The sequence below is a fragment of the Schistocerca gregaria genome, chromosome X (assembly GCF_023897955.1).
Source record: "Schistocerca gregaria isolate iqSchGreg1 chromosome X, iqSchGreg1.2, whole genome shotgun sequence".
Classification (NCBI taxonomy): Eukaryota; Metazoa; Arthropoda; class Insecta; order Orthoptera; family Acrididae; genus Schistocerca; species Schistocerca gregaria.
In genome coordinates this window covers 401,952,620-401,978,643 of record NC_064931.1, presented here as the reverse complement: position 1 = coordinate 401,978,643, position 26,024 = coordinate 401,952,620, and the positions used below count along the sequence as shown (strand labels likewise).

The window sequence follows — 26,024 nt, the reverse complement described above, 5'->3', positions numbered from 1 at the left end:
AGCTGTGCAGCATTTGTGCACCGCCGCCGTCAGTGTCAGCCAGTTTGCCGTGGCATACAGAGCTCCATCACAGTCTTTAACACTGGTAGCATGCCGCGACAGCATGAACGTGAACCGTATGTGCAGTTGACGGACTTTGAGCGAGGGCGTATAGTGGGCATGCGGGAGGCCAGGTGGACGTACCGCCGAATTGCTCAACACGTGGGGCGTGAGGTCTCCACAGTACATCGATGTTGTCGCCAGTGATCGGCGGAAGGTGCACATGCCCATCGACCTGGGACCGGACCGCAGCGACGCACGGATGCATGCCAAGACCGTAGGATCCTACGCAGTGCCGTAGGGGACCGCACCGCCACTTCCCAGCAAATTAGGGACACTGTTGCTCCTGGGGTATCGGCGAGGTCCATTCGCAACCGTCTCCATGAAGCTGGGCTACAGTCCCGCACACCGTAAGGCCGTGTTCCGCTCACGCCCCAACATCGTGCAGCCCGCCTCCAGTGGTGTCGCGACAGGCGTGAATGGAGGGACGAATGGAGACGTGTCGTCTTCAGCGATGAGTCGCTTCTGCCTTGGTGCCAATGATGGTCGTATGCGTGTTTGGCGTCGTGCAGGTGAGCGCCACAATCAGGACTGCATACGACCGAGGCACACAGGGCCAACATCCGGCATCATGGTGTGGGGAGCGATCTCCTACACTGGCCGTACACCTCTGGTGATCGTCGAGGGGACACTGAATAGTGCATGGTACATCCAAACCGTCATCGAACCCATCGTTCTACCATTCCTAGACCAGCAAGGGAACTTGCTGTTCCAACAGGACAATGCACGTCCGCATGTATCCCATGCCACCCAACGTGCTCTAGAAGGTGTAAGTCAACTACCCTGGCCAGCAAGATCTCCGGATCTGTCCCCCATTGAGCATGTTTGGGACTGGATGAAGCGTCGTCTCACGCGGTCTGCATGTCCAGCACGAACGCTGGTCCAACTGAGGCGCCAGGTGGAAATGGCATGGCAAGCCGTTCCACAGGACTACATCCAGCATCTCTACGATCGTCTCCATGGGAGAATAGCAGCCTGCATTGCTGCGAAAGGTGGATATACACTGTACTAGTGCCGACATTGTGCATGCTCTGCTGCCTGTGTCTATGTGCCTGTGGTTCTGTCAGTGTGATCATGTGATGTATCTGACCCCAGGAATGTGTCAATAAAGTTTCCCCTTCCTGGGACAATGAATTCACGGTGTTCTTATTTCAATATCCAGGAGTGTATTAATTCAGTCCAAATATCCATGGTAACAGAAAATGGTCTACCAGCTATGGTTCCATAACGGTGGCTGATTTGTACAGTTGCAAATAAACACTTCTTCAATAGGGTGGCACTCTAGGAAAGATGTGGCAACACAATAAAAAAATAGCAAATAACATTGATTAACAATATGTTACAAAATGGTACTTAGCTTCAGTACAGTTTGATGCATGGCACTTTATGTTCTATACATAATGCAATGATATCTAATTAACTTTGTTGTCTCTTGGCAGTCTATAATTCATCACTATATCTGTGTGTAATTGAACAGACACTCTGGAATGTTTGAAGTTCTCCCTAAACAGCGAGTGCCAAGTCAGAGGTAGTCTTAAGAGTACTTCACTGAGCTGACTGCAGGCACTGAAGTGAACTGTCTAATTGCTGGTGTGGAACTGTCAGTGTGTCTGCAGCGTGCCATGTTTTGAGCATGTTAGGGGAAGAATTTCCATCTCCTCAAGAAGCAAATTAGTGAGTAGTTGACAGTGTGCCTTACTAGCTGCTGTCCACTCTATCGGCAGTAGAGTATGACGCATTGGAGGAAGTGGTGCCGAAGCAGGAAGATGTCTTTGTTTGTGAGTGCCATCTGGAGGCTGCTGCATGGAACTGAGACTTGCCAGGCGAGTGGTTGTGTCTGTTTGGTTCCGCCATCTCGTAGTATTTGTTGTGTACCTCTTGGCTGACACATAACACTTACGTGATAGTAAATAGTTTCCCGCAACCAGAATCCCACTGCATTCTTCATTTATTAATACCTCTTACACTTTCATCATCATCACATGATTCTACAACTTTTATTATTGACAGTCACTCTCTTATAACCTCTAACTACTATCTGATTTGGCCAAACAATGGACCTTTTGGAGGATAACACAAATTGTCTTATTGGTATCATAACAGTAAAGGTTGTATGAAAACTACAGTGAAAAAATATTAGTACAAATCATTTCACATGTGGCATGAAGGTCAATAAAATATTAAAGAATTTTTCAATTAAAGATTTTATCAGTTGCAAAGATTTCTTATACTAAACTTTGTAAAATAAATGTCCGCCTGCTTAGCTGACTGGTAACATGATTGCCTACCAAGGAGCGGGCCCGGGTTCAATTCCTGGTTGGGTTGGAGATTTTCTCTTTTCGTGGACTGGGTGTTGTGTTGTCATCATCATCCTTTCATCATCATCACTGACACACAAGTCACCCAATGTGGCATTGACTGAAATAAGACTTGCAACTGGCAGCTGAACTTCCCCATATGGGGCCTCCCAGCCAACAATGCCACACAATCATTCCATATCATGTTTGTAGAATAAATTACACGAATAATTAAAGTTATTATACATAAATTTTCATTAAAAATGAATTGGAATTTGCTAATTCTCATAACAAATTTTCACCATACTACACAAAAACAAACAGTGTTTAAATGCCTACTGAAGACAAGTAAATTGAAAATTGTTTACATTATGGCCAGTCAGATACATTATTCTGTAGAATTCTAGTGAAGTACTTCCATTTGTAGGCTACTTATTATTCATAGTGCCACTATGCAGTGATCAGCACAAGTTGAAAATTAAGACATAGCTGCAAAAATATGTTTATGTAATGAAATTACAGTGTATCATGACATTTAGTAATCAGATGTATCATACACTACATTCGGTGAATCTTGGTCTGTTAGATTACAAATTAAAGACATTTATTGATGATTACATCCTGTGGAGCTACTAGATTGTGAAGATGCCAGTTGCTATGTTTCATCAGCTGTTTGCAATAGTTCCAGGTATTTTCTGTGGAATTAAGACTGGATGGTTTAGCAGGCCATTTGATGTGTGATAAGGTACCTGAATGTTTATTAAACTTGGCATTTATGTATACAGCCCTGTCAACACAGATGTTGTTAACTTGGAAAAGTGCAGAATGTCCACAGCTTACTCATGCTGAAGATGTGAAACAAAGGACAACATCTGGCCATCAAGAATTTTAACATATGCATCCAAGTTTGTGTTCACAGTAACCTGAATGAGTGGGCCAAAGTCATGACATGAAAACAGCACAAACCCTAGACATCACAGAGCCAGACCTCCACACATTGCCGTTAAATGCTGTATTCAGCTTTTCGCACACTCGGTGACTTGCACTATGTGAACAGAGGCAAAATTGCATCTTCTGCAGATATATTACATTCCTCCAGGCAACTCTGTCCTGTTTCTGTGTTTTTGACACACTGAAGACATGCAGATTTCTGTGCCACAGTGAGCAGTGGCTTTTTGTGCGGAAGCAGTCCCCAAATGCTCACTACTAGCAGTTCCCTTCACAGAGTTTGCTTGGAAATAAGTTGAGATTGGCCTGCATTCACTGACAGCAGCAATTCATGTCAGGTTTTAAACTGATTGTCATTGAAAAGGGATGACACTGGTATCTAGCCACTGCCAGTTACGCCCTTTTTCCAACCACTATTCTTGGGTGGCTGTGAGTTATACACCATTCCATCTAGAAATGCTGCACAGTTTGCTTTGATATATTAGCAAATAAGACAATTTCATTCACAGTATGGGTACGGGTATGTTCAGTCACAGTATCTCCTTTCTGTACAGCTTCACATTGACCTATCTTAAATTGCTGATTCCGTACAATCGACTGACATATGCACAACACATCACTGCCATGACTTAAGTTATTGATGAAAGCTCACTTGGTCACCTGGTACCAGTTCAAACACTGTCAACAGCACTCCAGAGGGACTACTGTGCTCTTTTTTAAGGGATGACAATATTTTCTTTAGAGAGTGTTTATTGTGATTTTGTTGTCAGCTATGCAGCAGAATTAGGATCAACTGCAACTGCTTACAACTTACCCCTTGTATGCTGTTCATTTTTTGTTTCACGCTATTACTGTAGAACTGACATCATGAAATGGTTCAGTACCATTGAAATAAAGCCATTGAATATTTGCATAAAGTGTGGTAGAGTGATTATTCAGTTAAAGTTGTTTAAACTATCAAACTAAAGCTTCTGGAATCTTTAGTGTTATTGCGAACTACACCACTTATTTCATATGTAGTTTTAAATGGGTCTTTGTGTCTTATTTGTGATTTTAATAATAAATTCATCATTATTGTGTTTCAGCAAAATTTCAGAAAGACCTTGGTGGATTCTGTTGTTTTTGCAAGAGTGCTGTGCCTAGTGGTAGCCTGGGAAAGTACTGTGTGCGCTTCGGATTTGACATCAGGCAATTCTGTCGCAGTACATGTCTTGAAGAATTCAAGAAAGGACTTAAAGTTTGTAGTTATTGTCAGAAGGATATATCAGGTGGATCTGAAGGTTTCTTGGCTCCTGTTGGTGACCGAGGTCAATTTAAGGTAATTTTTGTCTGTCTTGTGATGTTTGTTTAGATTTTTCTCTATAGCAGCTTGTTGTTCATTATTTTCTAAGTATAATTATGATAAAAGTGCATAAGCTGTACTTTTAATATATTATCTCCTGTTTTTTAATTAGTTCATTACATGACTTATAAAGCATTTTCCACTTTAAAGATGGTTTTTTTTTTTTTTTTTTTTTTTTTTTTTTTTTTTTTTTTTTTTTTTTTTTCCCCCTCTCTTAAAAAATTATTTTAATGCCATTGCTGCAATTCCCTCAATCGAAAGCCGTACCTTAAGAATAGCTTCCATGATGGACTACAAATTTCCTGGTAGTACATGCTATAGTGGTTGTCCCTGGGGCATGTTATCATCTAGTTTGTTGAGTTACTAGTACTGAGTTAGCCATCCTGCTTTTCCTATACCTTCCTCCCTGTTACAAGTTTAAGATAATGAGAAGAATGAAGCAGTTTATCACATCCCAGGTAGTTAATGTAGGATCTGTGAAACAGTTGTTGCCTGTTATTTGTCCTCTGGCAGGCATACCAGTACTGAAGATCAGGAGGGAAGAAAATCGTGAACAATTAGGATGCTTATTTAGTTTCAATGATGCATTTCATTGCTGGGGAAAAAGTAATATAATCCTACACATGACTCGTACAACCTTTACAGCTGTGCACCTGCTGTACTTCTTTCACTGTGATGTACCGGAAATGAAGTCCTTACTATACACAAAATGTAAGTCACGCTCCCATTGGCCAACTAGCATTATTACAAACTTATCTTTTTTTTATGTCTTGTGAAGCAGTCCTTGGGTGTTCATATATGTTTTCCTTCAGTCAGTATAGATATACATTTATGCCCTGCAAACCTTCTTACAGTGTGTAGGGGGGGGGGGGGTGAGGGGGAGGTGTCCTTCGTGTGCAAGTGCCACTTCACTTCCCCCTTTACCTGTTCCAGTCGCATATGGTTCATGGGAAGAGCGATCACTAGTAAACATCCCTATGGGGTTGAATCTCTCTAATTTTATCTTCATGGCTTTTTGTGATATACACGTACATCTACATCTACATGACTACTCTGCAATTCACATTTAAGCGCTTGGCAGAGGGTTCATCGAACCACACTCATACTATCTCTCTACTATTCCACTCCCGGACAGCGAGCGGGAAAAACGAACACCTAAACCTTTCTGTTCGAGCTCTGATTTCTCTTATTTTATCTTGATGATCATTCCTACCTATGTAGGTTGGACTCAACAAAATATTTTTGCATTCGGAAGAGAAAGTTGGTGACTGAAATTTCGTAAAAAGGTCTCGTGTATCATATCTGCCACACTCTCTCGCATATAACGTGATAATACAAAACGAGCTGCCCTTTTTTGCACCCTTTCGATGTCCTCCGTCAATCCCACCTGGTAAGGATCCCACACCGCGCAGCAATATTCTAACAGAGGACGAACGAGTGTAGTGTAAGCTGTCTCTTTAGTGGACTTGTTGCATCTTCTAAGTGTCCTGCCAATGAAATGCAACCTTTGGCTCACCTTCCCGACAATATTATCTATGTGGTCCTTCCAACTGAAGTTGTTCGTAAATTTTAACACCCAGGTACTTAGTTGAATTGACAGCCTTGAGAATTGTACTATTTATCGAGTAATTGAATTCCAACGGTTTTGTTTTGGAACTCATGTGGATCATCTCACACTTTTCGTTATTTAGCGTCAATTGCCACCTGACACACCATCAGCAATCTTTTCTAAATCGCTTTGCAACTGATACTGGTCTTCGGATGACCTTACTAGACGGTAAATTACAGCATCATCTGCGAACAATCTTAAGAGAACTGCTCAGATTGTCACCCAGGTCATTTACATAGATAAGGAACAGCAGAGGTCCCAGGACGCTTCCCTGGGGAACACCTGATATCACTTCAGTTTTACTCGATGATTTGCCGTCTATTACTACGAACTGCGACCTTCCTGACAGGAAATCACGAATCCAGTCGCACAACTGAGACGATACCCCATAGCTCCGCAGCTTGATTAGAAGTCGCTCATGAGGAACGGTGTCAAAAGCTTTCCGGAAATCTAGAAATACGGAATCAACTTGAGATCCCCTGTCGATAGTGGCCATTACTTCGTGCGAATAAAGAGCTAGCTGCGTTGCACAAGAGCGATGTTTTCTGAAGCCATGCTGATTATGTGTCAATAGATCGTTCCCTTCGAGGTGATTCATAATGTTCGAATACAGTATATGCTCCAAAACCCTACTGCAAACCGACGTCAATGATATAGGTCTGTAGTTAAATGGATTACTCCTACTACCCTTCTTGAACATCGACGTCAATGATATAGGTCTGTAGTTAAATGGATTACTCCTACTACCCTTCTTGAACACTGGTGCGACCTGCGCAATTTTCCAATATGTAGGTACAGATCTATCAGTGAGCGAGCGGTTGTATATGAGTGCTAAGTAGGGAGTTATAGTATCAGCGTAATCTGAAAGGAACCTAATCGGTATACAATCTGGACCTGAAGACTTGCCCGTATCAAGCGATTTGAGTTGCTTCGCAACCCCTAAGGTATCTACTTCTAAGAAACTCATGCTAGCAGATGTTCGTGTTTCAAATTCTGGAATATTCCATTCGTCTTCCCTGGTGAAGGAATTTCGGAAAACTGCGTTCAATAACTCCGCTTTAGTGGCACAGTCGTCGGTAACAGTACCATCGGCACTGCGCAGCGAAGGTATTGACTGCGTCTTGCCGCTTGTGTACTTTACATATGACCAGAATTTCTTCGGATTTTCTACCAAATTTAGAGACAATGTTTCGTTGTGGAACCTATTAAAGGCATCTCGCATCGAAGTACGTGCCAAATTTCGCGCGTCTGTAAATTTTAGCCCATCTTCGGGATTTCGCGTTCTTCTGAACATCGCATGCTTTTTCCGTTGCCTCTGCAACAGCGTTCGGACCTTTTTTGTGTACCACGGGGGATCCGTTCCATCTCTTACCAATTTATGAGGTATGAATCTCTCAATTGCTGTTGCTACTATATTTTTGAATTTGAGCCACATCTCGTCTACATTTGCATAGTCAGTTCGGAAGGAATGGAAATTGTCTTTTAGGAAGGCTTCTAGTGACACTTTATCCGCTTTTTTAAATAAAATTATTTTGCGTTTGTTTCTGATGGGTTTGGAAGAAACTGTATTGAACCTAGCTACAACGACCTTGTGATCACTAATCCCTGTATCAGTCATGATGCTCTCTATCAGCTCTGGATTGTTTGTGGCTAAGAGGTCAAGTGTGTTTTCGCAACCATTTACAATTCGCGTGGGTTCGTGGACTAACTGCTCGAAATAATTTTCGGAGAAAGCATTTAGGACAATCTCGGAAGACGTTTTCTGCCTACCACCGGTTTTGAACAAGTATTTTTGCCAACATACCGAGGGTAGGTTGAAGTCCCCACCAACTATAACCGTATGAGTGGGGTATTTATTTGTTACGAGACTCAAACTTTCTCTGAACTGTTCCGTAACTGTATCATCGGAGTCTGGGGGTCGGTAGAAGGAGCCAATTATTAACTTAATTCGGCTGTTAAGTATAACTCCACCCATACCAATTCACACGGAGTATCTACTTCGACTTCACTACAAGATAAACCACTACTGACAGACACAAACACTCCACCACCAATTCTGCCTAATCTATCTTTCCTGAACACCGTCTTAGACTAAGTAAAAATTTCTGCAGAACTTATTTCAGGCTTTAGCCAGCTTTCTGTACCTATAACGATATCAGCTTCTGTGCTTTCTATTAGCGCTTGAAGCTCAGGGACTTTTCCAGCGCAACTACAACAATTTACAACTATAATTCCGACTGTTCCTTCATCCACGCAAGTCCTGTAATTGCCATGCACCCTTTGACATTGCAGCCCACCCCGTACTTTCCCAAGGCCTTCTAACCTAAAAAACCGCCCAGTCCACACCACACAGCCTCCGCTACCCGTGTAGCCGCCAGCTGAGTGTAGTGAACTCCTGACATATTCAGTGGAACCCGAAACCCCACCACCCTACGGCGCAAGTCAAGGAATCTGCAGCCAACACGGTCGCAAAACCGTCTGAGCCTCTGATTCAGACCCTCCACCCGGCTCTGCACCAAAGGTCCGCAGTCGGTTCTGTCAACAATGCTGCAGATGGTGAGCTCTGCCTTCATCTCGTAAGAAAGACCGGCAGCCTTCACCAAATCAGATAGCCACTGGAAACCAGTGAGAATTTTCTCAGATCCAAAGCGACACACGTCGTTAGTGCCGACATGTGCCACCACCTGCAGCTGGCTGCTGCACCCTGTGCTCTTCATGGCATCCGGAAGGACCCTTTCCACATCAGGAATGACTCCTCCCAGAATGCACACGGAGTGCACACTGGATTTCTTCCCCTCCTTAGCCGCTGTATCCCTAAGGGGCCCCATTACGCGCCTAACATTGGAGCTCCCAACTACCAGTAAGCCCACCACAGGGCAGGCAGCTGCATCTGGCTCAGCCAGAGACAGTGCCTGAAACTGGTTTGTCAGATGCACCGGAGAGGCTTTATGATCGGCCTCCGGGGACGCCTTTCGCTGCTGCCACGCCTTGGAACGACCTCCCAGTCAACCACAGGCGAGGGCTCAGCCCCACTGCAGCAACCGGGGCAACCACAGTGGCAGACCGATCTGGGGACAGACGGGACGAGGTTGACATCCCCGTGATACCCAAGTCCGGCTCCCCACAGTGGTGCCCATTGGCAACAGCCTCAAGCTGCGCGACCGAAGTCAGCGCCGATTGCAGCTGTGAGCGAAGGGATGCCAAGTCAGCCCTCATCCGAACACAGCAATCGCAGTCCCTGTCCATTCTAATCGATGTTGAACAACAGTTACTGAAACAGGAGTCCGTGCCTAGATAACGCAAGCGAAACACGCAAAGAATGTATCAACTAACCTGTACAAATGCCTAATGACTGCGCTACAATCTGCTGAATTTACGATTATAGTAACTAAAACTCGAATTTGCACCTCCTATACGAAACTCACATGCAATTTAAATAAGAATCTACCAAGTAAACACTAAAGCGCGATGCTACAACTGTCAGATACTATAATACGACCGAAATATGAATTAAACAATGCAAGTACCCAAAAACACGCAAAGAAATTAATTAAACTATCTAGGAGGAAGCAATATATTGGTTGACACTCTAGGGAGAGTACGTTCTTGGAACTTTCAACAATAGATGACGAGAACGTCTTTCGTGCAGCGTCTGCCACTGGACCTGCCTGAACATCTACCTGACACTGTCTTGTTTACTAAATGAACCTGCAATGAAACTGGGTGCTCGTCTTTGCATCTTCTCTATTTCCTGTATGTGATGGACTACATTTCCTGAGGATTCTTCCAATGAATCTCTTGTCTGGCATCTGCCTTACTCTCTTGTGACTTTCTCCGTCCGCCCTCCCCCTTCTGTCAATGGTTCTCCCCATTTATTCTGCATTGAGGCTGACATATGATATTATTTGATTGTCTAAAACCAAAAAAATGGTTGCCAAATTATTGGGCACCCACACATCTCAGTCATTTAATTTCTTTGCAAATAAATGGGGCTTTGGCAGACCAGGGAATAAATTTTCTCTGGAATCAACAATGTTGTAGCCTAAGCTTTGAAATAAATATAAATGAAGGAACTTTAGGGTTTGATGTGTTGCCACATTTCTTGAAGAGGCGGCGAATTAAATATAAGCCAAATCAAGTGGAGAGTTTTATAATGCTACTTCAGTACAAACAAAAACTGGAATGCATAGAAAAATCAAAATATTTAGACAGCACAGTGAAGATGGTAAATGAAAATGACTGGAAAGGTGCAGAAGGGAGCCCAGCCGCCCAAACCTCTCTGTTCCCAAAAAGGAAATTATTTAAAGGAAAAAGTGGTATCTTTAATAGTGCTGTTCAGTAGTACCATCAGTTGCCACATATGGAATTCAGATATTTGCACTAAGAAGTTTGGACAATATCTGAACAAGCAACTGATGTAAAAGTAACAAAAAAGTTAAATCTTCCAATAAGTATATACAAACCATATATACATAGTTGACCACCTGTCAACAGCCTGAATAACCACCTTTTGCTCCACAGACATACAGGAAGAGTGTCAGTGAGTTTCTGGAAGGTACCAATGGGAATGTGGAGCCACGCCAATCCAGTGCCGTGGGCAGGTGCACTAGGTTTCTCAGTTGAGGATTCGTGGTATGAACAATCTGACTCATGTGATCACACAGACTGTTCATTGCGTTTAACTCCAGGGAGTACAGTGAACTCATCGTGGTGCTCATCAAACCATATAAATACACTCAAAGCTGTGTGACACATTTCATTGACCTGCTGGTAGATGACCTCATGCCGCATAAAAAACAAACTGCATGTCAGGGTGGACATGGTTCCCAAGGATAGATGCATACTTGTCAATACATTGTGCCTTCCAGAATGGTGAGATCATCTAGAGAATGCCATAAAAACATACCACAGACCATAATGCTCCCTTCTCTGGCCTGGACCCTACCAATGATTGTTGCACGGCTGTACAGTCAGTACAGGTGGATGAACAACGTGCTCGCTGTGGAGGCCCATATGCAGCAACATTTGCTGAACAGACATTAAGGAGACACTGTTGGTAGCCCCTTGGTTCATATGGCCTGGTAGTTGCACATCTGTTCATCCACGCACATCTCCACAACTCCCCTTTCATCTATGGTCTGTAGTGCACCACAGTTGCCTCGGCACTGGTTTTGGATAGAGCAGAGCAAATAGACAGAAAAGCATAGTATATTTTCACTGTGCCAGGACCTCTGGAGGTAGTTTCCCATGTAGATGCTGATGGCAAACATTGTTAACAACCGAGAAGTTACTACTTTCCATGAAGTTTTATGAAGAATGACACCTATGACACTTCATGTAATGTTTTTTTACAATTTCTCTTCAATTTTGAGTAATATATTACCTCTGTTCATATGACTGATCATCTCCTGCAGAATATTATATTGTTTTAATCAGTTTTTTTGCATTTATTTGACATTACAAGTTAAAGCCTAAACGCAAACACCACAATCATCTACTGAGAAAGTCGGCTGCCTCATTTTATTTCCACTACTATGGACATAAAATCAACATCAACAAATGTTTTAACAGTTAACACAAACATCAGAATTATGAACATGTGATTTATGTACAATGCTTTTGCAACAAAACTCATGCCAAAATAAAGCAGTCATTAAAATGCTGAAATCTTGACGGGAATGTGCAATTTATGACATGTTTCTTCAGTTAAAGCAGTGGTAAGTAATTTGCACATGAATTTCAGGAATTTTGCAGCCAGAAATGTATGGAAAAATATGATTACATGAGTGGTAATAAAAAACCTCCACCAGTAATTCATCAGTGTGCTGTCTGTAATAATGAGAAGCTGGTGACTATCGAAGTGATGTTGAATGGTGTCTATAACAAATTGTGCAGTGAACCATGTTTTGCTGCATTTAAATTTGTTAACAGAATTATTGCAGGTAAGAAACTGGTCATAATGATAATGATTTACTAACATAATATATTTACTTAGAATTCTGTAATTGTTAGATTTGCTCTTCAAGCTTTTTTAAGATATAACTGTTGTGTGTTAAATTTTTTTTATTTGCATGTGTAAGAGATGATAAATATGAGATTTCAGCAGAAGTTAGTCCTTATTAGCACCAGTAATGTCAGAAGAAAAGTTGTTCTCCATGTGCTGTTTCTGGAAAATCCAGGCTAGGAAGGAAATATCCACTTGATTAAGCTCGCAGAATGCACTAAACAATGTGTTACTTCAACTAATGACGTAAACTGTCCTTGTAATGGATTATTCTGTTGTTTTTTTTCCCATAGAAGTAGTTCTTATTTAAAAGTGAAAAGTGCTCTTGGCAGTGTGTCAGTGGTTGTTGTGTCTAGCAAAATTCTTGGTACCCAGATCTGCTGACTGAATCAGCCACAAATTTAACTGGATACAGAACAGACTCAAAAAATCTTTATCAGTGATTTAGTAACAAGATATGTTATCTCATGAAAAGTGCACCACATAAAAACATGTCACTGACATGACAAAACTGCATGGAATTTAATAATCTCTTCTGAAAATATCCATCTGAAAAAGCCATACAGTATTCTGAAAGGTCCCACAAGTTTGACTTAAGTTACTGAACTGCAATATGTAGACAACAGTGCTTCTCCAGCTCACACCCCCACAGAGCTGCAACTGTCTGTAAATCATTTCAGTACTGCATATGAACAGTTTGGCCTGACTATCAACAGCCAAAAACCAAAGGTACTTCACAGCCAGCTCCTGGAACAGTCTTTCCAGATTTCAGTATCTCTATTCCAGCACACCTTTGTAACAAGTAGATGACTTCCTCTATCTAGGAAGTATCTTACTGACTAATTGCTCATTGTAAAAGGACATGTAGAAAACAGGATTCGTGCTTCACATGTTGCTTTTGGACATTTCCTACATAGGCTTTACCCAGATGAAGATCTGACACTATGCACCATACTGGTGGTGTATCAAACAGTTGTTTCTACCCTGCTCTACAGTTGCGAAACCTGGACGCTAAATCATTGTGATCTTAAGAAATTACAACACTTCAACCAACAGAATCTTAGATACATTATGAACATAAAATGGGATTACCTCGTATCAACCACTACTATTCTTGAGAAGGCAAAGATGTACAGTATAGAAGCCACAGTTGCTGATCACCAGCTCCGATGGATTGGGCACGTCCAGTGAATGAGAAACAATGGACTTCATTGACAAATTTTGTATAGTGAAGTGAAGTCCCATGGTGCTCCTCTAAAGAACCAATTTCAGAAGAATCTAAAGAGTCTAAACATTGACCCGAGTAATTGGTGTGCTACAGCAGAAGATCATAACCACTGGCGCACAATTACTTCAGCTACTGTCTTAAATTTTGAGCAAGAATGTCAGAGATGTAAAATTTGTCAAGCCCAGCCATTCCCTCCACCCTCTCTTATGTGTAACGTATGTGGTCACGTGTTTCATGCCAGGATTAGTCTGCTAGGCCATCAAAAGCATCTCCATACTTGAACTGTGATGCAGTAATGTAAATGCAGGAAAAAAATGAAAATTTGGACATGAGTATCAGCTAATGTCAGTCCATGAACACTTCAGCTGTGAACTGTCTTTGCGAAACTTTCGATAGCTTACAGGAAAAAGTTGTTATAGTCAAAAAATACTCTCTTAATTCAGTGTACTCTTGTTTAAAAGTCAGTACCAGTTATATAAACAATAAAATGCGTAAACTTACATGAAACCTATTAAAAACTGAAAAAAATCCAACATGAGAAAAGTATGCTGCAGCCCAGCATTAACTGCTTTATATGAATTAGCATCCATAAAGTGTGCAACGAACTATAGCCTCGAAAAGAAAAGATAACAAAAGTGACAGTCTTTGGTCATAACACAGGCTGGGAATGTAATATTAAAAAGCTCAGAATATGATCGAATAAAAGAAACATTAGTTTCCGTTAAATAAATATGAATTGAACAAAACACAGTTTGTGTGCTTTAAACTTATCCAAAAAATGAAAATAAATGTGGACCTATAAGTTAATCTATTCTTGTGGTTCTTTTATGTAATGTGTTTTCATGTAACAGTCTGGAGCATCATGATATAAATTACTGAAGGCTGGCAGAAGGGAAAGTCAGTTGCTGTATCTTCTGTGATAATAGCTAAAGCAGAGATGTTGGGAATACTATAGGCAGGCCAAGTCATATCAAATAAAAGCTAGGTTTGAGTCAGGAGTATTTATATAGTCCAGATGTGGAGAAACAGAAAGGAGGTAGAAATGTTTGTAAGAACAGTTGAAAAGAAAGAAAGAGCTGAGGAGGCAACGGAAGGGATCTCTGTAGCTGAGCAGTCAGCTTATCTGACTGCAACATAGAGGACTCTTGTCATATTTGGTACCCTGCTCTGCCACTGGGTGCTCAACTTTCACCCTGACTATGGTTTGCCGATAACCATTCACTAAGACAGATAACTGGTTGGTGTCCATGACCATGTAAAAGGCTGTGCAGAAACTGCAATAGACTTGGTATATGATGTGGGTGCCTTTCATAAGTGACAATTCCACGAATGGTGTAGGTTAGACCTGCGATGTCTGGAATAGGATGTGTTGATTGGATGCTTCGGACATGTATTGTCCTTCAGCTTTTTGTACTGGTGTGGCCCATGTAGCAAGGAGTTGGATGTAGGAGTGGTATAAAGAAAAACCAGGATATTTCATGGGTTGGGTGGACTGCGAAATATGTCTATGAGAGAACTAGAAGAGGATTTTTGGGAGGCTATTTCTTATTTCAGGGGATGATATAACATGGTCAAGGTCCTAAGTGACAATACAGTTAATCTGTTCTGGGCCAGGATTATGTTCGGTAATATGTAGTGTGCTCCTTCACAGATAGTTTGGGGCTGTGGAGACAAAGGAAGGATGTGACATTGGAGATTGGTTTGTGGATTAGTATTGGGATTTTGTGCATTTTTGTCAAGCCTTCAGCTTACTGAGTAAGGAGTCTCTCATTACTGCAGATGGGTTATCCATGGGTAGCAAGACTGCAATGGAGATACCTTCATCTTGAAAGAATGGCAGCATGTGAAAGAAAATCTTGTTGGTGGGTTTCAAACAAACAGGGCTTTTTATGGGGCCACATGAGAGGTGCAAGAAGAGATCCAGGACATGGCATGCTGAACTGAAAAGAAACAGGAGAACAAGTAGGGAAATATGTCTTGAGGTTGTGGACGTATGAAAACAGTGTGGTTCCCCTTAGTCTTGGTTCAAAGTTTTGAATTTACTGTCTGTGAACCTGAACATCAGTGATCGTGAAGGATCCTGGGTGGCCAGGAAGGATTTTTCGAAGTGAGCAATGACAGGTTGGCATATGAGAGTGCTGTGAATGTCTGTGCACCCAATCACAGATGTATTTTTATATTTTTTTACTCAAAAAAGAATGTGAGGATGTAGTTTGTCATATGTACAATGGCATTGTGGGTTTGGAATTGACAGGATGTTGAGAGTAGCTGCATTCAGTGGTGATAAGGCCTTGGGCAGGGGTTCTATTGGTGACAACTACCATGGTCCACCTTTCTGAATTTTTAAAAAAAATTTGAGTCACCATAATTCTAATTTCAACTGTGTTGTCATTACAATATACTTGAAAATGAACGTAAGACCAAACTTGTGATTGTGATGATTGAAATTAAAGTTACATTTTAACATTTTTTCCTTTGTCCTTCAAAGAGTTCTACTTGACTGTGAACTCTGCTCAGAAGAACATAATCAGTCAGATATTTCCATTCATGTATCAACTGCTTGACTTTATACATAGTGTTCTGTTATTTATATTCTGCCTTGGATTTTCCAATATTTCATTGAAGATCAAAATATAAATAGCACAACTGCACCTCCATTGTTTTAAAAATCTTGTAACTGGGGGAACCTGGTCCTCTTAGAATGTCAGAAGGTTTGTCGTTTCAACATTGGAACATAATAGTTAAATCAAAACATGAAAACTCAGTCTGGTGCGGTGAAAGTGTTTTATTATTATTACTTGAATTTGTATAGCAGATAATTTTTCACAATTGGCATGTTATATCTGAATATTGAGTCTATAAATAAAATAAAATTGGCAATGTCTTCTTCCAAATGTTCCTTTTTATTTTTTGTGTCCTTACTATTCTCATAGTCTCAATTTTACTGTATTATTCGTTATCTGTGTGTTTGCAGATCAGTGTAATGTATGTAGGAAATATTTTGACCTGTCAAATGCAGATAATTACGTTGCATATTATGATGAAGTACCTCGCAGGTTCTGTTGCAGAACCTGTATGAATGTGTTCATACTGGCAAATCGCAGAATTGTTCCGTGTAACTGGTGCAAGGTAAGTATTTTCTTTTTAATTTTTGCAGATTGAATACTAGTTTACACCAATAAATACAAATGTACATAATAATACATTTTGTTCTCTAACTTGTTACAGGTGAAGAAATACAATTTTGATATGATTAAGCGTGTAACTGCTAGGGGTGTCCACCTACTGATGTGTTCACTTAATTGTCTGGCATTGTACCAGTACTCAGTCAGTGCCACACCTACAAAGCGGTGAGTTCAGGATATGTAGTGGGATTGAATTAATTTTGTTGCAGTTCCAAATTTCTACTCGATGTGTTGGAGATCCAAATTGTACACTCAACGTACTGGAAATATGAATTGTAATGTAGGACTTAGGTATGCAATGTATCCTCTAATTCTTATGAATATTCTCTCTTTCTCTCTCACATGCACACCCTTTGGTAAGCTACTAGTTGCCTTCTACATCACAACCAGTGTCCAGCACCTCAGACAACTTCGTCAAAATTGGTGAGTTAGGGAATTCAGCAACTCCTGGACTCTCATAATAACCACCGGTCCTCTACAGCTGTAACCTCTGGACTTGTTTCAGCACTCTACAGCAAGACAGTGGAATATTGTGTGTTGCTAAGGGGATGTAGGTTTCATTACCTGGGTTACAAGAATACATGTTGAGAGGCTGACACCACTGGCACAGACCAGGTCACTCTGTCTGTGACTACAAGAGATATTTAAAGAGTCTGACATGTCTGTGCTGTGAGGTAATAGATGTCCCAGCAAAGACAAGGGCCAAATATGTGAGGGCCATCTTTGTAGATGTATACAATTCCATTACTCCCCTTGTTGAGATCAAATTGAAAGCTGGGCCCATATCAGTGTAGGTGCTGTACAGTGCAACCTTACCAACTCTTGTCTGCCGTACATCTCACCATAAACTAGAACACTAAATGATTTTCACTATCATCATCACACTGTCCCCAACTCTGTGTATTGTTTCTAATGTACTTAATGTTCTATGGAATTCAAAAACTCCTGACCAAGCGTTGTATCTTCGAAAATCTCATTCAATTAAAAGCCTATTTCTATTCAATGTAAGGGAGATTATACACTTTGACACTACTAAAGGCTCATGCATAACTGCTCATAATGATACTAATCCCTGTGACAGTACTTTTGTGGAAATGGTCAGTGATGTGCACACCAGTGACCACTTACTGACTTGAATACACCTGTTACAATAATTGCCTAAATGCAGGCCAAACAGGACAGACTGGATTCTGTGCTGCCAAGTAGTTATGTGTGAATGTAGTGGCAATCCCCAGGAATATATTGTATACATTCTGAGAGCATTGCAGCTTTTCAACAAGTTGGGGCAGTTGACACTATTTTTAATAATATGGGAATAGGCAAGTGATTGTAACAACAGTTCATGAACTCATTCAAACATATCACTAAATAAACACAAGACTATCAGCGTAATTTTTGGGATACTTGTGAGAAACCATATAAATACTTGTTTGAACAATGGAGGCTCTTGGCCAGCCACAATCCATCCTCTTCTACCTGGCCAATGATAATGGAGACAAGCTTTTGGTAATGGAGTTCCACTAATAATAAAGCTTAGAACTATATTTTCTCATAAGATGCCATGGACTCATTGTTGTCTACAGCAAATTATGCTTCACCAAGTGACTTCAAAGCCAATTACAGGGTGTTGAGATTATTAAGACCTCTGATAACAAAATCAAAATAATTTGGAATATTATTACGAGGGAGACAGGGCAACCAAGAGTACTGGGTGACGGCATTACCATCAAAGCAACTGGAAACTTGACAAACAACAAGCCGGAAGCAGAAAACAATAATCATTTTTAAATGTTGTTGGGAAAATAGGATCTAAATGTTCATTCGAAGAAGCAAGGCAGTTAATGGAAGAGGCCTTACCCCACACAATTTGATACAATTGAAATTCCACCCACCTCTCCTTCTGAAATTAGGAAGATAATAAACACTCTCAAGAATAAAAGCTCACATGGAATTGATGGCATTTCCAGCAGGATAATAAAAGCTTGTTCCCAAGAGATAGGTGGGATTCTTAGCCACAGATGTAATAGCTCTCTGAAGCGGGGTATTATCCCAGATAGACTGAAGTATGCCATTGTTAAACCACTACATAAAAAAAGGGGATACGTCTGATGTCAACAACTACCGCCCAATCTCTCTTCTGACTGCCTTATCCAAAATTCTTGAAAAAGTAATGTATTATACAGTAGCTTCACACCTTTGTAAATATAAAGTTTTAACAAAATGTCAGTTTGGTTTCCAGAAAGGTTTGTCAATGAAAAATGCTATATATACTTTCACTAATGAAATATTAAATGCTCTAAGTAACCGGAAGTCACCTGTTGGGATTTTTTATGATCTCTCAAAGGCTTTTGATTGTGTAAATCATGGAATACTTCTAGATTAGCTCAAGTACTATGGTATGAATGGGACAGCACTTAAATTGTTTAAATCATATCTAACTGGAAGAGTGCTGAAAGTTGAAATAAGCAGTTCACATAATATGCAAAAAGCTGGTGATTTCTCAAACTGGGGAACAATCAAGAATGGGGTGCCACAAGGTTTGGTCTTTGGTCCTCTGATGTTCGCCATTCTATATTCACGAAGCTGCAAAGCTGGTACTTTCTGCCGATGATACAAGTATAGGTATCACACCCAGCAGACAAGAATTAACTGATGAAACTGTAATACGTAATTCAATGTAATACTTAATTGATCCTCAACTTTTTTCCTTACTTGGAAATGTACAAACTGGGTCTTATTAACATTTAGTGATAACCCATTATTTACAAACCAGTTACATACTTCACTAAAGACAATATTGGCTGATTCCTTAAGATTGAGGTTGGGAGTTTTGTTGATGAGGATAGGGGTGTCATCAGCAAAAAGAGTAAAGTGAGTTTTGAATCTGGTAAACAGGGGAAGGTCATTGATAAAGATGAGGAAGAGAAGGGGGCCAACTACAGTGCCCTGAGGAACACCACAGCCAATAGAGCCCCAGCTAGATGACACAGAGTACCCCCCCCCCCCCCCCCCCCCCCACAGTCGCTCAACATGACCTTCTGCTTTCTTCCAGCTAGGTAGGATTTAATCTATGAGCCATCTGAGCCACTTATACCATAATATTCAGCATTTGCTAAGAGGATTTCGCGATTAACACTATCAAAGGCCTTAGAAAGTTCACAGAAGATAACAACAGGTGAAAATTTATTATTAAAAGACTCTAAGATTTGATGAGTGAAGGATACACCCTGTTGAAACTGGTTACTGTTCAATACCTTATAATGCTTGAGTTGTTCAAGAAGTCTTTTCTGGACCAATTTCTCAAGAATTTTAGAAAAGATTGTTAAAAGGGAGATAGGCCGATAGTTGGTAAAGTCAGCTTTATTGCCTTTTTTAAAGAGAGGTTTGACAATAGCAAACTTTAGTCTCTCAGGAACAATCGACTTATAGCATTCCTTCAGTAATCTTGAAGAGATACCATCTATGCCAACAGAATTCTTGCTCTTCATCTCTCTAATTATATTCTCAATTTCATGTACTGTGACAGGAGACACTTTAATCTGCTTGGTTTTTTTCTTAATAGCTTTTTGAAGGGATAACATAGCTTCATTAACAGAAAATGTTTTTCCAGTTTGTACTGGTGATGCCAGAAATTGGTTGTTAAAAATTTCAGTGATTATTTCAACATTGTCATGAATGGTACCATTTGTTTTAATTTTTGTTGTGTTTTCTGCAGCAGGGATTTTCCGTTTCCCTTTTTATTATGCCCCATATGGTTTTAATTTTGTTGTTACAGACATAAATTTCAGATTTTATAGAAATACTCTTTGCCCTTCTTAGCACTTTTGTAACGATAGAACAGTGTGGTATGTAATGTTTTTCCTTTTCTACACTATAACTGGATTTGAGTGAGGCATACAGATTCCTTTTCCTTATGCAAGACATTTTAATGCCCAGTGTTAGCCAGTTTTTATTAGGGTAGGTTTCACGTTTGTTTAACAGTCCTTCTAGGAAAGGCCACTTCGAATAGGCAGATAAATTCATTTAGAAAAGCATTGTACTTGTCATTAACATTGTCAAAGAGCTCAATCTGATCCCAGTCTACTTTTTGCAGGGTATTACAGAAGCTATTGATAGACTATGTGTTAATTACTCTGAAAGTTTTACTGCAAGAGTTGTTCTTACAAAGAGGGCTAACATTATCAAATGAAAGTAATTGACCATCATGGTCTAGCCCATTCAATATACGTTTTACAGTTATGTTTAGAATTCTACTGCTGTTTAAGATGATGATGTCAATTCGATTTGTAGAATTAGCTGTGACTCTAGTGGGAAAATCCACCGGTGCTGTTAGGTTAAAAGAGTTTATTAAATGCGATAAATCATTTCTCCCCATGTTATCTGTAAGAAAGGCGACATTAAAATCGCCTACAATTATAATAGCTTTTGTTTTTGTAAAGAGATGAGTTAACAGAAATTCTAAATACAGATTTTGCCTGCAGGAGCCCTACAAAATGAAAGGGCAGTAATTTCAGAGAAGTCAGTACAGATTAAAACTCCAGAAACCTCACAATGTTGATCAATATGGTATTCACTCAAGTCTAAAGATCTATAAGCTATTTTGTTCTTAACATAAATCACCACTCCACCCTTATCTAAAGAATGTCTACAGTAAAGAGCTGCTAGGTTATAGTTATTCAGTTATACTTTGGCAGATTCATACATCTGTGAGTGTATTCCAGATTTTTCCTTCTCCTATCTTTCTTCGCTCCAGTTTATCCCAATTATTCCGAATTTCAAATTAGTGATGTCCTGTCAGATGATTTTAACAAGTGAACAGTGTTCATTAAGGTAATGTTTGAAACATGTCCACGATTTCAGCAGCTATAAATAATATAAATTCATAACAACAGGCTTCATTCAGCTCATTGATCATAAATGACATTACATTTTTTAGATCCTCCTCCATTTCAAAACCAAGCCCATGCCATTTTGAGACAATTTTAGGAGATGGTGTATAGACTAATTTGAATAACACGTTCCATTTAACATGCATCCAGTTCTGTTTTATTTATTGACTGCCCCTTTTTTTTTAAGTTCAAGTCATAAATTGTACTCTAGCTTGCATAATAAATGAAAAGTGCTATACTCCATATGTTCTACGGGATTAATTTATTCAGGTTAACTTGTTTTCAGCTTGCAAGTCCATCATCAGCCTTTGACTGACTGTCATCGCCAAAGAAGTTATAATATTTGCAAACAGCATTGGAAAAGATGTTACTCATCTGAATTGAGCACAAACATACAGTAAATGTAATCTTTGATAGTGTGGTGGTAATGCAGTTTAAAAAATAATAAATAAATAAAAGGGAGCAAATGGGGAAAACATAGACACTAAACTCGAAAACTGTGATTATAAACAAACCCAATAAAATAAGATAAAGCAAAATCAGTACTTCACAATAGTACTTAAAGATGTATTACACATGAAATCTGATGCAAATACTAATTAAAAGAAAGAATTAAGTCATAACAACGGAATATACGGAGTACATACTCATTTACTCACAAAAAAAAGAAATGAATAAATACAGAAAAATGGAGCAATATGAAATAAGAGATAGTATGGGAAGTAATGGAAAACTGAGAGTATTATGCGAAGTTGAGAAAAGTAATCAGGACTGTGGGCTAGATGTTCATTAATTTCCAGGGCTGCCAACAGATAGTTGTTGGCCTTTGTCCAACAAGGGGTTATACAAAATTACTTGTCCTGATTGTGTTAAGTTTTATATTCATCAATCAGGCAGAGACATAGCAGCTAGACTGGCTGAACACGAACACTTCTCGGGGTTGCAGGAATAAGACTCCACATTTTCTGAGCATGTACTGAGTGAGGGCTACAACTACCAGCCACAATCCCATGTCCTTCACTTTGCAAACAAAGGCCAAAGACTCGATATGTTTGAGGCCCTGGGAATCAACAAAATTCTAGCCCACAGTCATGATTTAATCTTAAATGACCAAATACAGTTTAATACTTCCCCTTTCACTTTTTCATCACTTCCCACACTATCTGTTCCTTCATATTGCTTGTTTCCCTGTATTTATTCATTTCATTTTATTTTCTTCTGATTGCTATGTACTCCATATGTGCTGTTTTTAGGATTTTTAATTCTTTCTTTTAACTTGTTTCTGTATCACTTTCCAAGTGTAATATCTCTTGAAGCAGCATTGTCAAGTAATAATTTTATTTTATTGTATTGGATTTGTTTATAATGTAAACAATTATGTAGCCACTGTTTTAGAGCTTAGTGTTAATGTTTTTTTCCTGTTTGCTTCCTTTATATTTATTTACTGTACAACTTTTTACCTTTTAAATTGCATAACTACTGCATGGACGATAAATAGTTTGGACAAGAACAGAATAGAAGCTTTTGAAATGTGGTGCTACAGAAGAATGCTGAAGATTAGATGGGTAGATCACATAACTAATGAGGAAGTATTGAATCGCATTGGGGAGAAGAGAAGTTTATGGCACAACTTGACCAGAAAAAAGGATCGGTTGGTAGGACATGTTCTGAGACATCAAGGGACCACCAATTTCGTATTGGAGGGCAGCGTGGAGGGTAAAAATCGTAGAGGGAGACCAAGAGATGACTACACTAAGCAGATTCAGAAGGATGTATGTTGCAGTAGGTACTGGGAGATGATGAAGCTTGCACAGGATAGAGTAGCATGGAGAGCTGCATCAAACCAGTCTCAGGACTGAAGACCACAACAACAACAACAACAACAACAACAACTACTACTACTACTACTACTACTGCTACTGCACTGTTAAAGTTGACATTTACTGTGTGTGTGTGTGTGTGTGTGTGTGTGTGTGTGTGTGTGTGTGTGTGTGTGTGTGCGCGCGCGCGCGCGCGCGTGCGCCTTAATTTAGATGAGTAAGATATTTTCCAATGTGGTTGTTGTTTTTTTTTTTTTTTTTTACAAATGTTGTGACTTATTTGGTGGTGATAGGCAGTTAAACTCTGATGGCCTTGTAAGCCAAAAACAGGTTACCCCTCAATAAATTAATCCTGTAGAACATTTGCAATATAGTGGTTTGAATTTATAATTATGCCGTTTTACTAAGAACCGATGGAAGAACCTGTTACCATAAATTTACATAACATATAATATGGATTTGCAGTCTTGCAGTGTTAATTCTTAATGCTTCTCCTAAACAACACCTGTACTACTGTTACCTCACCTTCCTTCCACCTAAGCCTACTATGCTTGATATCCCTTGTTTGTTATTATAGATCTCACCTTCCGCACTCATTCTCCACCTACATATGTTAATACTGTTCTGTTCAACTGTAGGTATTGTTGTAATGATTGAAGTGTCATTAGTTGATATATTTGTCTACAGGATGTTGTGTGACATGTGTTCAGTGTTCACGCGAATGCAGTATCACTTGGCCATGTCAGATTCATCTGTTCGTAATTTCTGCAGCTATGCTTGTGTCATGAAGTTTCAAGAGCAGTACAAAAATTCCACTGGTGAGACATTGACAGCTAGTACTCCTATCCCAACAGGTAATATGCTACTACCATCAACTATTTATTTCGATAATATTATCATAAAAATGCACTTGTAGTGAAACACTGCATTTTCAGCATGTGACATTTAGAAACACAGCATTGCCATGCTCCATTATATTGAAGAATGCATAAACTTCTTATGTAGTGGTCTGTGTACACAGTAATTAAATACATAGTTATTCTGTTGCTTTTCACAACTGCCATTAGTGTAACATATGTACAGTGAACTCATTTTCATCTGTGAATACCGCTGTGTTTCAAGCACATTTATTTGTCTTGGTCAAGTAATGATAGAACAATCATTCTCCCTTTTTTTCTTGTGGACAGTTGATGTTTGTTGTAAGAGATACAAAATGATAAATATTATCCTCCAGAAGCACTGGCATGAGTAAAGATAACCAGTGCAGTACGTAGGGGAAATGTTGAGTAGTATGAAGGCACGTGAACAAGAAGTAACTGTGCAATTGAATGTAGCCATTCGATGGAGCATTTGCAAAATAGTCTAGGGCAATATTCAATTTAATAATATGTCACAACACAAACAACATAATACACAGAACAATTAGTATTCCATCAGTAACTGTATACTGCAGCTCTTTGGTTGTAGCAGACAGACAGACAGTGTGCGCATCCATGCAAGACAGGGCAACTGAGGTTAGACAAAAGTGGTGAGAAAGTACGTGTTGGCATGGCAAGTGCTAGAGGACAATGGAGCCAATTGTTTCTTTGAATCACAAAGAGTAATAAAAGAAAGCTAATATTATCATGTTATGACATGGGAAATTCAACAGACCACTCTGCATAAATGTCTTGAAAGTGACACTGTTCACGCCCATGTTATTACTGAGCTAAAAGGCTTACTATTAACCAGTCTCTAAAGGCATTGATACAAGAAAAGTTTGGGGGTGGGGCTTAACAAGATGAGTTACTGTGTTAAAAATAGTGCTTATTTATATTTGCAAACGAAAACTTAAGTCTATTCTTGACTGACATCATTTGTGAACTGCAATAATCTTTGATGGTCAAAGTAAGTATTCAACTGTATATACCATGTTTGCAGGATTTATCATTTTCAGTTCAAAGCACAGAAATCAGTGGAGTGTGACTAAAGCTGAATCAAACTGTCTTTAAGAACTTTTTTGTACTCGTCCCAACTTTTGTCCATCTCATGTAACTGTATTCTATATCAGTTTGAGTTTTCTGAGTTGTGCATGTAATTACTAAATTTTTAGTAATTTAACCACAAAATATTGAATAGTTGTTCCGAAATTCAGAAAATGGTTATCCTTCTAAATCACTTTCCATGTGCTGATATGTCTTACTGCATTGCATCTGGGTACAGGATTTTTCAAACTGGTGTAACTTTGGTGCTTGTATGTATCCCTCCTTTGACCTGTGGGTGTAATAATTATTAGAACAAACAAGGTATGCAGCGAATGGTTTATCACCTGAATGCTGTTTGCTTTTTCTGTGTTATCTGTTATATCAGATTTATTTGACCAACTTTGAGTTTGTGTCTGAAAAAAATTAAACAAACACATAAAAAGAATTGAACAATGAAATTCCTCTGTAGCAAGAAGACACATCTGAGAAAACAGTGAAGAGGAGTGTAAAATGTAACATAAGTAAGGTGGTGGGAAAATATTGTTTCTGTTGGAAGAAGGGGCAAAGGATCATTAAATTGTATGGTCAAGGGCACATTTGACCATCTAGTTATACAGAACACTACCCCGTACAGCGTGG

The 26,024-nt window shown here is 39.6% G+C and overlaps 1 protein-coding gene across 3 annotated transcripts in view; it reads left to right on the top strand.

The window, feature by feature from the left end:
• The window catches only part of LOC126297376 (uncharacterized), a 352,843-nt gene that overhangs the window by 229,734 nt on the left and 97,085 nt on the right, over nt 1–26,024 (top strand). For all 3 annotated transcript variants that reach the window (XM_049988102.1, XM_049988101.1, XM_049988103.1), the window contains exons 7-11: nt 4,430–4,662; nt 12,039–12,237; nt 16,502–16,656; nt 16,756–16,877; nt 24,109–24,275. In XM_049988102.1, coding sequence (XP_049844059.1) covers nt 4,430–4,662; nt 12,039–12,237; nt 16,502–16,656; nt 16,756–16,877; nt 24,109–24,275 — 876 coding nt within the window. The remainder of the gene's footprint in view (nt 1–4,429; nt 4,663–12,038; nt 12,238–16,501; nt 16,657–16,755; nt 16,878–24,108; nt 24,276–26,024) is intronic.